The sequence below is a fragment of the Trematomus bernacchii genome, unplaced genomic scaffold, assembly GCF_902827165.1.
Source record: "Trematomus bernacchii unplaced genomic scaffold, fTreBer1.1, whole genome shotgun sequence".
Taxonomy (NCBI): Eukaryota; Metazoa; Chordata; class Actinopteri; order Perciformes; family Nototheniidae; genus Trematomus; species Trematomus bernacchii.
Genome location: NW_022987564.1, coordinates 7,908,020 through 7,922,972, shown reverse-complemented (window position 1 = coordinate 7,922,972; position 14,953 = coordinate 7,908,020). Strand labels below are relative to the sequence as shown.

General features: G+C 42.3%; 2 protein-coding genes across 2 annotated transcripts; both read right to left on the bottom strand.

Moving 5' to 3' along the window:
* Window positions 1-4,249: 4,249 nt before the first annotated feature.
* Window positions 4,250-7,498, bottom strand: LOC117478030 (ras-related protein Rab-25-like). The gene is made up of 5 exons (XM_034124890.1): window positions 7,157-7,498; window positions 6,440-6,635; window positions 6,016-6,209; window positions 5,790-5,870; window positions 4,250-5,704 (listed from the first exon to the last, which is right to left on the bottom strand). The coding sequence occupies exons 1-5, from the start codon at window positions 7,191-7,193 to the stop codon at window positions 5,577-5,579; spliced, it is 636 nt and encodes a 211-aa protein (XP_033980781.1). The 5' UTR covers window positions 7,194-7,498; the 3' UTR covers window positions 4,250-5,576.
* A 697-nt stretch (window positions 7,499-8,195) lies between these two features.
* On the bottom strand, window positions 8,196-14,953 carry LOC117478029 (ubiquilin-4-like). The gene is made up of 11 exons (XM_034124889.1): window positions 14,759-14,953; window positions 13,049-13,200; window positions 12,744-12,892; window positions 12,395-12,657; window positions 12,072-12,230; window positions 11,679-11,901; window positions 11,444-11,583; window positions 10,813-10,896; window positions 10,424-10,539; window positions 9,903-10,347; window positions 8,196-9,783 (listed from the first exon to the last, which is right to left on the bottom strand). The coding sequence occupies exons 1-11, from the start codon at window positions 14,951-14,953 to the stop codon at window positions 9,631-9,633; spliced, it is 2,079 nt and encodes a 692-aa protein (XP_033980780.1). The 3' UTR covers window positions 8,196-9,630.

Here is a 14,953-nt window from a genome sequence, read left to right as displayed (position 1 = left end):
TCCGTAAACAGACGGAAATGACCTTAATGAGTTTGCAGTACCACCCTGGATGAGAGCAACCTGCAATACCAACAGAGCAAGAAGCACACTTGGCTTTCATTCACACTCAATATAACACCACATAAAAGTAAAACAGGGTGTCTATTCTTTAACAGCTTATGCAGTTTCTTTCAGGTAATATCAAAAACAAACCTGCATGCTTGGAAGAATGAGGGGAAATCCTTTCTGATCCTGTTTGCAGGCTTCCCTCCGGGGCGGCTGTCTCTGGAAGGAGCTCCATGCTCTTCTTTTGCTTCAGTAAATGTTTTCCCATCCTTGCTTTCCTCTCGGGCCTGTGATATTTTTAGATGCATCTCGGAGCTTTCACTGGCTAGAGAAGAAACTACACACGATACATAACAACAGCTAAAAACATCACAGGCTGTCACGCTTTTATACAGGCTTATGCATATATGCATGCACTCACACGGCAAAGGACTCTGCGTGTATATATCTGTATTTTGTGTTGCACACACACACACTTCCACAGAGAGTTAAGATTTGTATCTCTTGGCGGTGACCTTAACTCAACTTTCTTGTCCCCCTAAGCCCAGACATGTCTCCCCCTACTCCCCCCCGCCCCCCCGGTGTACAACAACATGTGTTTTCCCACAATCCAACTCCAGTGAGATTTAGCACTGGAAGTCTGTCAACTCAACAACTGTTCTCCTAAAAATGCACACACACGAACTCTGAGTTCTTGAGCCTAGGAAGCATTTGATTGCACATTTCTGATTAAAAAGTGGAGCCCTCACTGCATGGACCTACACAACAAAAACCATAAAATGGAATGATAAGCTTGCTCTACAGAAAGGCTCCACTCATTGAAATGATTCAGTGGAACAAGAAGTGAAGTGCATCTGTAAAAACGACCATGGTGTCTTCGCTCCTGGCTTAAACCTGTCATCTGGCTGCACCTCCATCCACAAGCCACATGGAACAAAAGCTTAGCAGGAGAAAAATACACACATGGAAATATCGACTCATAAAGTCAATTTAACACCCATTTTGTCACTTACTGTATTGCCAGACGTTTTGTGTTCTTCTGAGAAAGAGCAAAACACATTTTAGCGGCTGGGTGGTATCCTCAGATTTTTCCCACCTCTAGAAGGAGAAGCTGAAAAGTTGCACACAGAGTTTGGAAGATCAGTGTTTTATATATTTTAATTACTGTCTGTGTGTATCCATTTTGGACAGAATTTTCTGGGTTAATTTTCGGTCAGTGATTAGTGAAAGGTCAAGTGTCATGGCTGTGGATAAAAGACTTCATTTAAGCTTAAGTGATTGAAATAATTGGCATTCACTGACTAAAACCCCATCTGTGTCCTCTCCAGATGTCATCACTTAAATATACACTGAGTGGAAAGCTCACCTGCCACACTTGAGATAATGTTAATGACATGCATTGTTTGCGGTCTCAGGTTTCAGGAGGCTAAAAGCAGCAGTCAAATAATAGTTCACGCAGGCAGGCAGGCAGGCACGCACGCACGCACGCACGCACGCACGCACGCACGCACACACACACACACACACACAGGAAGGCACACAGCTATGGAAACAGTTTATGATCTGATGTCAAGCTGGGCTGAGACTACAGTCTTAGAGCACAAAGTGATGAACACACTCTTAACATTTTCTCTGCAATCTCCTCCACCTCTCTCACCTCTCACCTCTCACCTCTCACCTCTCACCTCTCACTCTCTCTGTCTCTCTCTCACCGCCCATTAGTTCACCTCTCCCTTTGATTGCTCGCCATAACAACATCACCATGGTAATCAGCGTGCATTTACTTGGTTTTCTAAGTAGTGTGATGATGTCAGTTGACGGATATTTAAAAAGTGTGTGCTCTCTGCTGACATGCACTGACAGACGCAGGCATGCACGCTGTCATACACTCTTGTGTTTGAACTTTTGTTCTTTTGTTTGCGCGCACACTATGCAGGCATGCGCACACACACACTCAACTATATATTATACACCCACACATCACATAATATGACACAATGGTAACAAATCTGGCTGTCAGTTATACAGAGATATGTTCAACACCTGTATTTTAACATGTCTTATTACTAAATGATATACTGAATCATAGCTATCCAATAAACCCGCCGTATGTCCACATTTGGTTATAGGATGATGGGTGAATAAATATTCCTACGTCATAGATTAAGAAAAAATACTTCTAACTTCACAAAGCTACAAAAAAGGCTTGATTATATGTTGACATTTTGTCTCAAGACAGAAATGATTTGCAAAAACGCCACAAAATACACCTTTATGTTTGTGTGGGATAACTTGTTGGGAGATTTCATTAAATTCACAAATAGAAAAACAGGTAAATAAAAGGCTCAACGTGGATGTTTTATGAAATGTTGTGTAAATGTTAATGGAAGTGTGTGGGGCTTCTGGTAATCCAAAACAGTTTTACAGAACACAAAACATGATTTCTTCTCTGTGGTCATAAAAATTGACATCATGGAAATACATGTTTTTATCAAGACAGAAATACATTTGCGAAATTACCTTTTTGTTAGTTTGTCTGTGGTATTCTGTGGTTGAGAGATTGAGTTGAATGCACAAATAGAAAAACAGGCAAGGGCATGCGTGTTTTTTTGTATATTGTGTATATGCGAATGGAAGATTGGTGGGGCCTCTGGTAATCAAACATGTCAACAAACAGATGCAGGAGGCAGAAATAAACAGCAGGAAAAGAGCTCCGGAAAGCCTGACACCATGTCGGAAAAAATTAGGAATCTGGGAGATCAGCAGTGGGAGAGGGGAAGAGAAAAAGCAAGGCAGAAGAAGTGATGGATGGAAAGTATGGGTTTTTTTCTAGAAAAGATCCTTGTTTCATGAGGTCAAAGGTCATAAGAACTAAAAGGGCACAATAATATGCATGCAGATGTGCTGCTGCAACTGTAAATAGCAGGAGGACAAGATTCCACAAAGTGCTGGTGGAAAAGGTCTCGTAGACGGGAGATAAACAGCTTCATGTTGGGGTCAGAGGTGCAATACCACTCATCACTTTAGAATATTATACGAGTCCTGCTTTCAGACACACTTTTCTTACAGGCTACACATGTCAAATAGCATGTGGGTAATAGCCTCCACATGCAAGTGTTAAAACCAATTCTTTCCAACCACTGCAAGAGCTTTAAGACAAGGTCACAGACCCAGGAGGAATTTGGAAGAATCTGTAATGGGATGGAAGAAAATCTAACTAACTTAAGAAAGAACAAAGAAGAGCTTGTAAGTTTTTTAATTTAATGTTTTTTTTAATAAATATAACCCTTACCTCCAGGCTCGGGACAGATATCATGACCAGGCTTTCAACCTGCTCCGCCCGCTTGGATTATTACTCCAGATGCTTTTACTCAGCCCATAAAAATAACCTCATTCACAGGAAATAATTAAACATTTACCGCCCGGTGCTGAGCCGTCCCCATCATATTTTCAGGAGAGAAACTTAATAAAAGCATTTGTGGTCAGTTCACCGAAGCAAAATTATCTCTGGCAGAGAAGACTTGCTTGGGGACACACACAAACTCACACACACACACACACACCACACACACACACACACACACACACACACACACACACACACACACACACACACACACACACACAACACACACACACACACACACACACACACACACACACACACACACACACACACACACACACACACACACACACACACACACACACACACACACAGACGTAAAGACTCCTTATGCACATCTGTGAGCCAGAGATAGAGCACTATCTGTCCAGAATGTCATTAACTACCACTGCTGTAGATTTATATTCTCTCAGTCATGCCATATGAGACCGTCCAATTACATCCATAGTCTGGAGATCATCCACACACTCATACACACACACACACACACACACACACACACACACACACACACACACACCACACACACACACACACACACACACACACACACACACACACACACACACACACACACACACACACACACACACACACACACACACACACACACACACACACACACACACACACACACACACACACAGATTAGCTTGTCAAATAGGCATCAGAGGCTGCTGCCATGGCGACAACCCTGCAGGGCATCATGAGTTTAATATCCTGATCATTAATGGAATAAACCGGGGATTAGATGATGCTGTGAGTCGGACTGGAGTTAATAAAGAGCGGACAAATGCATTACACTGAACTGATGCTTTTAATTTAACATGCGACATTAGCACTGCCATCTGCAGGAGAGACACACACCTGCAACTCATTTATATAAGCAGTGCTACCTTTTTATATATATATATGTTTACCCTTAATATTAATCTACTTTCAACCGTCAACAAGATATGTCTACTAGATGTATGACTTTTCATCAAAGAGTGATTTGTTTCTCCTTTGACTGTTTCACCTGAATTCTTCTTAGGTTCTTTAGATGTAAAATTGCATTTCAACAAGAACAAAAAATATTGTGTTATTAACTATTTCTACCTCAGTTACATAATTGCACGACTCTTTCGGGGGTCCCGATCAGCAGGTTGAGAACCACTGCTCTAAACTGACTCTATGTGATATATATTCTACTTGTTCATGTACTCACACTCCATATCTTAACAACTACTATTGCTCTTACACTAGGTACCATGTTGAAGTCATACTCCTGAACATTAAGGAGGACAACAACAAAAAAATCCACAACACTATTATCTCATCTGCAGTGGCTGGTCCACATTTTAAATACAAAACATAACATGAAATATTATGCATTTTTATAGATTCAACCACCTAACAGAATATAAGTTTGTCAGACCAGCTCCTACATTAAACTTTGCTTACATCCCAATGTGTTGATAATATCATCCCAATAATACACTGTAATAATTACAATAGTGTAAATGGGTTAATTTACAAAACCTGTGCCAATATTTTGACTACATATATACTATATTTGGATGATAAAACTTCTTAACCCTTATCTAAGTAACAATTTGAAGGACGTTCACTGGTAACAGAGTTGTTTGACATTGGGTAATCACAACTTTTATTAAAGTAAAGCTTCTGAGTTTGTCTTTATCTCACATCAGCCTTCTCTCCTATTCCCTCATCTAGTTAAGATAAAGTGTCTAATATCTTTGTGTGGTAATTACATGCAGACAGAATAACATAAATAATGTATTCCAAGGGAATCCCAGTGCATTTCTTCATAAAAGCAAAACAACTTTACAAAGCCTCTTTAAAAAACATGTTGATAGGAAATAATCGAACAGCTATCTGTAGTAAAACGTGCCACCACAAGTATAAATCGTATGTATAAAATAAAGATTTTCTCAATATTTGCTTATCTTAATATTTAGTTTTGAGTTACATTCTTTAGAGTTTGTATATTTAAGAGGTTTGTACACTGACAGCGGTGTCACGTAGGTACCTCACTCTTCAAATGGGCTGTGAATGATGTCGAGCTTCAAAGGCAGTCGAGCGTTCTGTGGGTTCATGTTGGTCAGATCTTAACAGCAGTCTGTTAGGAGCTCTTACAGCAGCCTCTGCGCTCCTCCTGCCCGTCCCCGGAGAGTCCGATGGGGCTGGACAGGGTCACAGCACTGATGGAGCCACGGGTCACCTCTCTGCTGGCCACCTTCTTATGGATGGCTGGAAAAAAGGAAAGGAAGACAGCAGGTTTGCATCAGTAGGTCGTTCAAAGAGGATATGCTATAGACAGAGAGACTGAACACACCTGTGAGGACTTCATTGAAAGCATGTTCGACATTAGTGGAGTCCAAGGCTGACGTCTCCATGTACATGAGACCTCTCTTCTCTGGGTTGTTCCAAGGGGGGAGGAAATCAAAAATCACAATAAACAAACACTGTCGTTTCCAAGGAGCAGTGTTACCACAACTGAGCTTTAAACACATTTTATTTTCACAGGAAACCTTTCATAAAATCCTCATCATACAACAGACCTGCAAAGTCTTTGGCCTCCTCTGAGGGCACCGTCCTGAGGTTCTCCAGGTCTCTCTTGTTCCCAACCAGCATGACCACGATGTGAGGGTCCGCATGGTCTAACAGCTCTTTCAACCATCGATCTGCGCTATCGTAGGTCAGGTGCTTGCTAATGTCGTAAACCAACAGAGCTCCAACTGCTCCCCTGTAATACCTGAGTCCACCAGGTGAGAGAACATGAGTTATATTTAATTATTCAAACTGGAAGCTCTCTGCTTATTGCAAAATGTGTGACCAGAGTGTGACTGATAATTGTATGCAGTGTTACTTAAACTGACAAAGATGTGTGCGCCAAATGTGAGAATTGTATCTTCCTTTATAGTGTCTTTATTACTTGTATATACATGTGAGAGTGTGTTTGTGTTTGTGTGTGTGTGAACCCACGCTGAGGTGATGGCCCTGTAGCGCTCCAGCCCGGCTGTGTCCCAGATTTGGGCTTTGATGGTGTAGTTCTCCAGCTGAACGGTCCGCGTGCTGAACTCCACGCCGATGGTGGTGCGACTTTCGTGATTAAACTCATTCTTAGTGAAGCGAGACAGAAGGTTGCTCTTTCCTACGCCAGACTCTCCTATTAAAACCACTGAAACAAGCACAGGCAGGAGAAGATGAAAATCAGTCATTAGTAATACTCGTGCTGATTAACACGTGAACTAGTTGGAGTTCAAAAATAGAACTGTTAATTGGTCAAAACTATAACTTTCTGGTTTAAATCAGATTAACTTGATCTGATCTAATACTTGCGGTCACCCTCACGAGACACCAAACCCTGTGACGTCCCATACATGTGGCACCTCAGTGGCTGACTTTACTTTGGAATGAATGGAATAAAAAATCCTAGGTCGTTTAAATAAATATTATACAAACCAAATAACAGCTTCTCGGTGGAGCAGGAAATGTCAGATGTTTGTTCAGTAGGTCAAAGGTCAAATTGTTTACAGCCAAAAAGACAGTGAGACAACACCTCCACAGAATATAGAGCAGGAACTTACAAAGGAGGGTTGTACCTGACATCTTGCCAGCTTCTGTTAGTACAGAAGTAACACACACTATTTCACTTTAACCTCTTCTTAAACCATCACAGCTCAAATAAACACGACTCACCTTTGAAGACGAAATTGTACGACTCATCAGACCCCATGCTGCATTTAGTAGCTTTCCTCTTTCACCTAGCAACTATCCTGAAGCCACTTGCAATATTTTTTGAAGAGTTTGAGAAAACAAAGAGAGAAAGAAAAACAAATGATCTCCGGTTTCCTCTTCTTCTTCCAATGTGAAAAGCAAGAGAGAGAAAAGGTGAAAATGAAGAAAAAGAGAAGAGGTTTAGCTGCTTCCACCGCTTCCTCCTTTATCTGTGGATAGGGGCAGCTTCAGATTGAGGACAGGCATGCAAGAGTCCTGTCGCCTGCCGATCCCTCATCAGCTGACACCCGAGGGAGCGCTGGGAGAGGAGAGCAGGTGGAACAGGTAGAACCACTGGCAGCTAGTTGTTAGGCACAGACCCCACCCATCCTTTCATTTGTAGGACAATAAACCTGACCGACAGGTGGATCTGTGTGCACGACGCCATTTTGCCAATCATTTGAACAAAGGCTGAAAACGTTGGTAATATTTAACGTTTTCTTTCAGGTTAAAATACTATGTCACGGATACTTTGACTCATTCATACCATGACAAGATTGCGTAATAAAATATTGAGGGTAAGGCTTAATTTTTCAGATCAATACATCATTATTTAATAGATTTCTAAATGTTTCCTGGTTGCAAAAGGCAATTGCGTTCAGTCAAATAAAAAGTAGTTGATTTGAAACCTAAGTAAATATTAATTCACTAGTTTAGTTATGACTTGAAACCTAGGAAAGTTTAGGCTCTCATGTAGAAATTATTTCACATTTCTGAGTTTAACGCTATTATTATTAAACAACGTTTGTAGGCAAATAAGCTATTTAAATAAAACTGACTTGTCATCTTTTTAAAGAAAAGTTTTCTATAAATTGAGGGTTAAATATAAGATGCTTTCTATTGGCATATGTAAAATAAAGTGTCACCCAAACAAGCTGTGCATAAACTACCTTTCAATATGACCCAACAGATATCTCAGTGTAGAACATTTTCATATCAAACAACAAACAGAAGCAGATCATAAACGTAATGACTTTATAAGAACTTCATGAGCAGGACATTTGAATGAAAAGCTACACACTCCTATCTACACCGTCACAAGGCTATAATCACCTGACACAGGGCGTAGACTGATTTTGACCATGTTTTATTCTTTTTTAGTACAGTACTGTTAAAAGTTAGTTTCAACATGTTCAATTGTGAGATGGATTTTTTTTTTTTAAGCTGAGGTCAACAAACAAAGCAAAGCTATAGAAGCAGTTGCCAAGGTTACCACAACTACAATGCTGAAATTTTCAAAAAGGAAGAAAAAAAATAAGACAACCTATAACTTGATTTTAGAAATGTATGGTGCCACCATACCATAAATGTTTGTAAAGCTTTTCCATTCATTTACTTTTTACTCGATTTCAATGTTTATTTGTATGCGAGACAAATCACAATTATCTCTAGGTACTAACTGCACCCCAAAAAAAGAGAAGATATAATTAAAAAAAGAAGAATCAGATTAAAAAGAAAGTTGGTTTCATTCATATTCATCCTGACAGCGTCCTCCGGAGCTGCTACAGAGTGATATTTTGTTATGGTTACGGTCCCGGATGATCATGTGTGAGATTTATTAGGGGCGTCTAATTGACCCACTGAAGGGGGGAGTGTCATTTGCCAACAATGCTCTTATAGGGCAGGGGGGGGACAGAAGGCACAGCAGCGGTGCCTCAGAAGGAAAAGACACCCGTGAGTGGGCACTTTATTTTTGGAATGACAAATTACAAGTTTAGGGAAGTGTGGAGGCCTTAATTTTCTTAAGCGCTTGCAATAAATAGTGAAAGTCATCGGGCAAAAACAGCTATTTATGAAGAATCTCGAGAGCGGGGAAAGAGGGAGGAATGGGTTTGAACGTCTGTATGGACAAGATATCTTCCTGTTCTTGTTCATGATTTCCGTCTCTATACCAGAAAAAATGTTCACGAACTGATTAGCTAGATAAATGCTAACAAACTGCAACACAATGGCCGTGTGTGAAACAGAGCCAACAGCCAATCACATCACATGGGTTTAATCTGTATTATGCAAATGTTTGTCTGCAACACTCGACTCCAGTTTAATGGGAAGAAAACAATGAATGAAGAAATGCTTGGGAGTCCCTTTTCAGGAGAGGTTTTCGCTCCTTTTCTCTGCACCAGAACACCCCTCAAGGTGAGATTGGTTCAGTCCAGCTCTACAGCAGCACTCTGGGACAGAGATCTGGTTGGACGACGCCAAAAAGAATAGGGACTAGGGAAATAATCTGAGAACAGATGTAGAATGAGGGTCTGACAGATCCTGCCCAAGTTTCTTCTGTAAAGTTTGGGACAATACACTTAAATTTCTCTTGGTTCTCTGTAGATGCTGGGTGTGTTTATGATTTAGGTATGTCTGAATGCACGTGTCTGTGGATCAGTATGTACTGTATGTCTTTACGAGGGCTGTGAGCCCAGCAGTCTCTCGATAGCGGCGTTGATGTCTCCTCCAGTAGCGATGAGGGCCTGCAGGTTGGCCTCGGGGTTGATGAAGCCCATGGAGCTCAGCTGATCCAGCTGGGACTGGAACCGCACTTCGGGGGTCTGGGGCTGCAGAGGGGACAGAAATGGAATAAAAAAAATTATGATTACATTTAGCTGACGCTTTTATCCAAAGCGATTACAATTAGTCATTCATACAAAATTGGTGCATGTGTGTGTGGTTGTACCGTTGCACTTCCTCCTAGTCCTCCTGCTAGTCCTCCTGCTAATCCTCCTCCTAGTCCGCCTACTAGTCCTCCTCCTCCTCCTCCTCCTCCTCCTCCTCCTCCACCAGCAAACATCTGGAGCATCTGTTGCATCAACTGCTGCTGGGCGGCATTTGTTCCTGCACCGCCGGGTGAGGAGGCCGGGTTATCTGTTGGCAGGCCCCCACCTGTGGGTATGCCAGGAATCCCACCAGGCATCATACCAGGCATCATACCGGGCATCATACCAGGCATCATACCGGGCATCATACCGGGCATCATACCGGGCATCATACCAGGCATCATACCAGGCATCATTCCAGGCATCCCACCGGGAACACCACCGGGAACACCACCGGGAACACCACCGGGAACACCACCGGGAACACCACCAGGAACACCACCAGGAACACCACCTGTCATCAAACTACACAAGCAGAGGAGTTGAGAAAAACTAAATCATCAACATAAAGCACCATGTTTTAGGTGTGAGTGATCCGTACCTGGGCATGAGGCCCGGAGCTTCTGTCTGCAGCGTCTGTAGACCCTGCTGGATCTGCATCAGAGCCTGCATGGCCCGGGGGTTGGTCATCACTCCCATGGCTTCTGGGTTCTGCATCTGCAGACAGAGAGAGTAACAATCAGTTCACGAGTTGATCAACTGAGAATTAATGGCCAACTATATTATAATAATATTATTTTATATGTAAATATGGCAAAAAGTTACGTGTTTAGCCTATTAAATATGGATTGTATTATACATTAATAAACGGAACATCTTTGTGTTTGGGACTGACCAGACACAATACTGGAATCAAAGCTTGTTACAGTGTCACTGTTTGTGTTTTTAAGGAAAAATGGACTGGGTTATTGACTGAAGTGTGTGTGGTACCTGCTGCAGGAAGATGGGTAACTGAGATCTAAACTGGTCCTGCAGCTGTGGGTTTCCAGCAAACAACGGGTTATTCATCAACACCTGGTACAGAGAGAGAAAGAAAGAGAACCAAGTTTATGCATCATTCAACATCTGGCCACGCTTCTCACTCACTAAAGTAACATTTAAAATGATATACTGTTTGGTTTAGCACTTTCTTGCTGGCAGAATGTTCAATCAGAGAAATAAAAGCTCTGGAGTCTCCCTGTGAGTTTCTTTTCCGTACAGTCTGCATTGTTTGTTAAAACCAAGTTAATAAGGGCTGTGTTGGTTTTGCTTTGTAATATTTGCTGCAAATGCAGATGGAGATTACCAGACATCCCTTCTGTTGAGTAAGTCACTAGCTGGGCTCACTGGCCTAATGCACAACAGGCTTAGCCAGATCCTTTTATTTACAATTCCTTACCAACTGCAGAGTTTAACATAATCAATCGATTCCCTATGTGGTATGCAATGTGAATAACAAAGAGGTTTAACACAATCTAAATAACCGGGACTTGCACTGTAATGTGACGTGTGCCTGTTTTCTGCACTCTGGGTTTTGTATGTACAGTTTGTGTTTGCTTGTTCACATCTTGCTGTTGCATACCTGGGAGGCCAACTCTGGGTTTTGAGAGAGCGACTGCATCATACTGCGCATGTAGGGAGCCGAGAGCATGTTCTGCATCAGCTGAGGGTTTTCCGAGATCTGCTGCATTAGACTCTGCATGCCCGGGCTGTTGAACATCCCTGAAACGCACAGGAAAAGAAATGTGTTTGTTTGTAATTTAATAAATGACTTGAAAACAAGGTGTATTGAGAATCTTAGTCTGCTCTGTTCTTACCATTGCCCAGGCTGCCAGCGTTGATGCCCAGAGGGTTGGACACACTGGGATTGGTGCCCCCAGGGGTGCTAGTGCTTCCTGTGGTGGCCCCTCCACTCTCAGATGGGTTAGAAGAATTTTGTGGCCCCCATGGATTAGGCAGGGGCTCCCGGTTCTCTGTCCGTGATGGCTGGGCACCAGACTCAGAGTTCCCACCTAGAGCTGAGAATGGATTGTTGCCAAACTATAGAAAAAGAGATATGACACCAAAAGTGGACATTTAGTAATTCAGGCAACAATGGCAAGTTAAACCAGACAAAGGTTATACTGTGGAATGTGTGGAACCATTAGCCTAAAAGGATAGACAAAGGAAATAAAAGGGAAATAGATCAAGGGATAATCACTCCCAGGTACCTGTTCCCTGGCAGCGCTAAACATGGGTTCCTGGATGTCCGTGTACATCCTCCGCAACGCATTGTAACCCCCTGGGATGCTCTCCAAGTTGCTCAGAGCCCGGTCCTGGTTTCGCATCATTTCTTGCATCATGGCTGGGTTCCTGGCTAGCTCCATGGTCTGATGGTGAGAGATGATGAGAGGGGGGAAAGTCAAGTAAATGTTAATTCTAAACCAAGATAGTAAAATCCTGAATATACAGATCCAACTGCAGTAGGAACCCACTGTAGTTGTGCCTGTGTTCACTATCGAAGTGCTATTCAGCCCATATTCAAATACTTTACCTGTCTCATGAGCTCCGGGTTGTTGAGCATGTGGGAGATCTCCGGGTTGCGTTCCATCAGCGTTTGCATCTGAGGGTTGGCCATGATCATCTGTCTCATCAGGTCTGGGTTGGACATCATGTTCTGTACCAACGGGTTCTCCATGATCTGAGACAGCATCTCTGGGTTGGACATGAGCTGCCTCTGCATCTGCTGCTGCAGCTCCATGAAGTTAGCCGAGCCCATGCCCATTCCAGACAGACCGGCCAGGTCACCAAAGCCAGCTGAGGAAGGTCGGATGGTTAATAACTAATTCACAGAGATAATTATGGCTGTTTCAATGTAAATAGTTACACTTAGTTGGACTCACTCAGTATGTTGGGCGTCTGTGTGTTTGGTGCGTCAGTGCCAGTAGAGCCTGCTGAGGAGGAGGGGTTGATACCCGGACTAGAGGCGGAGGAATTGCCTGCCTGAGTGGAGGTCGAGCTAGAGGCCGAGGTGCTACCGCCATCTCCTGCCCTAGAAAGAGAATTTCAAGGCGTATGGCAAGATTAGTACTCAGTTAAATAAAGTGCAGTTCACTTAATTTCAAACCAAGATTGTATTAAATGTTGAACATTATTACAACAAATTGATGGTCAAACCAGCATGCTTTGTACAATAATGGAGCCTTACTTCTGTGCCGTCTTTATGACCAGGTGAACTGTCAGGCCATCCTTGATGCCGTGCTGGCTGAGGCTGTCGCCATCCTTCAAGATCTTCCCTGCAAAAATCAAAACCAACTGGTCCTGTTTGGCTTTGAACCGCCTTGAGATCTCTTCTTTAAACTAAAAGACAGCATGAAATGAAGAGAGATTAGATCAAATGGGACAAAAAAAGTAAGGTGGGAAAGAAACAGGAAATTAAAAAAGGATAATATCAAGAATAATATGGTTACACCTCAGTATGGCTGTTAGAACCTTTTTCTGTTCTGTTGCAACCTTCAGGCCTTAAATTCCAGTTTCCAAGAAAGACCTTTGTACTTATCCTATTAGCAGCAGTTTGAACACGCCACAAAATCTGCCAATTCACGGTTACTCTTTGACTACCGTGTAAAGTGTCATTTGTACAGAAATTAGTCTTATCCAATACAAAGCTGCTTTCCTATTACACGTTTTCTTCAACAGTAAATAAGGGCGATCATATCTTATCACAGCATCCCAGTCAGTTTTATATTGTGCTGATGGGGCCACACACTCAAATGTTGACATTCACAAATGATCTGATATGTTAAAGGTGAAACAAGAGCTACAAGATCAAGAGAAACTGAAACAAAGCTGATGAATCGCGCAAATAGTGTCATTATTTTTGTAATAGTCGATGCTGTTTTGGACATTTTCTTTTCTCCCTGAGTATAGTTTCTTTGATAATGTGTGTTTTTAAAAAGCAGATGACCTTAATTATTGTTTTGTGTACACCCTGGCAGACTAGCAACCACTGTGTGGTAGATGATGAGGATTTAAGTAAAAAATGAAGAACAAAGAATGCTGTTATGCAATTAATTCCTCAGCTTTAACTATTTCAAAGCACTTAAAAATTATATAAATTATGTGTCACACAAAATTCAAAATCTTACTATTATCCAATTTAAAGCCACATGTCGATAAGGATGACAACACACACTTGGAAGTGAGGGATCCAAGTCCAATGGTTGAACATGAGACACACACAACCAGATAAAAGAGGCTACTTGACCACACTGTAATTACAATAACTTGTCTAGACGGGAAACAAAGATAAAGAAACCACTGTGGCTGCATGGGTCGCCTTATGGTTTCACTGTAACACGTCGCCAAGCCAACAGTAGCTCTGAGAGTAGGTTTATTCCCTGGAAAGCCGAATGACTCAGTGGCAGCAGTGAGAATGTTCTAGACTAGAGTGATAGCAATCCTTAGCTAACCCTAAGCTGTTGAGCTAAAATGGGAAATGAAAGCAATTCATCACAACATTTATCCAAAATCACTTCCATGGTTTTATCAGGCCACTGTGGCTTCAGTACAGCCCGTCAGCTGACACTTGTTTGGCTACAGTTAGCTAACGTAGACTTAGCTCGCAAGCTGAGTTAGCGAACTAGCTAACTGTTAACCGTTAGCTCGTTAGCCGGTTAGCCATTTCCTTTATTAACGTGGCTATACCTCTCATATCGGATGTCAACGGCGTTTATAAGACCACACAGTTGTTCACCAAAGCAGTAGTACTTTCATCACACACAAACACGTTGGTTTCACACACTATCAGTTAGCCGGTAAGAGTGACGATAATTGCTAACAGGGCTAGCTAGCTTCCTAGCTGAAGTTGTGGGCATGACGTTAGAGCAGGCAGCTTCCCACCTGCGAAACGACTTACCTGAGTGACAGAAGCATCTTCTGCGATGGCGATTTCTTCTTTGTCTTTAGGTGTTTTCACTGTGACCTTAATAATAGTTCCCTCTGCTTCTTCAGGTTTATTATTGTTGTTATTTCCAGGATCTGCGGCGCCTTGGTCAGCCATCTTTACTCCGCCGATGGAACAGCTCGGGTCTGGCGGCAGCTTCCGGGTCAT

Coding starts and splice junctions, on each gene's coding strand:
- LOC117478030 (XM_034124890.1), bottom strand. CDS start 7,193: ATGGGGTCTGATGAGTCGTACAATTTCGTCTTCAAAG. Junction 6,210..6,439: donor TACAGGGCCATCACCTCAGC/GTGGGTTCACAC, acceptor TGGTGGACTCAG/GTATTACAGGGGAGCAGTTG. Junction 5,705..5,789: donor TTTCAATGAAGTCCTCACAG/GTGTGTTCAGTC, acceptor CCTTTTTTCCAG/CCATCCATAAGAAGGTGGCC.
- LOC117478029 (XM_034124889.1), bottom strand. CDS start 14,953: ATGACCCGGAAGCTGCCGCCAGACCCGAGCTGTTCCATCGGCGGAGTA. Junction 13,201..14,758: donor AAGATGCTTCTGTCACTCAG/GTAAGTCGTTTC, acceptor GCTGTCTTTTAG/TTTAAAGAAGAGATCTCAAG. Junction 12,231..12,394: donor ACCCGGAGCTCATGAGACAG/GTAAAGTATTTG, acceptor TCTCACCATCAG/ACCATGGAGCTAGCCAGGAA.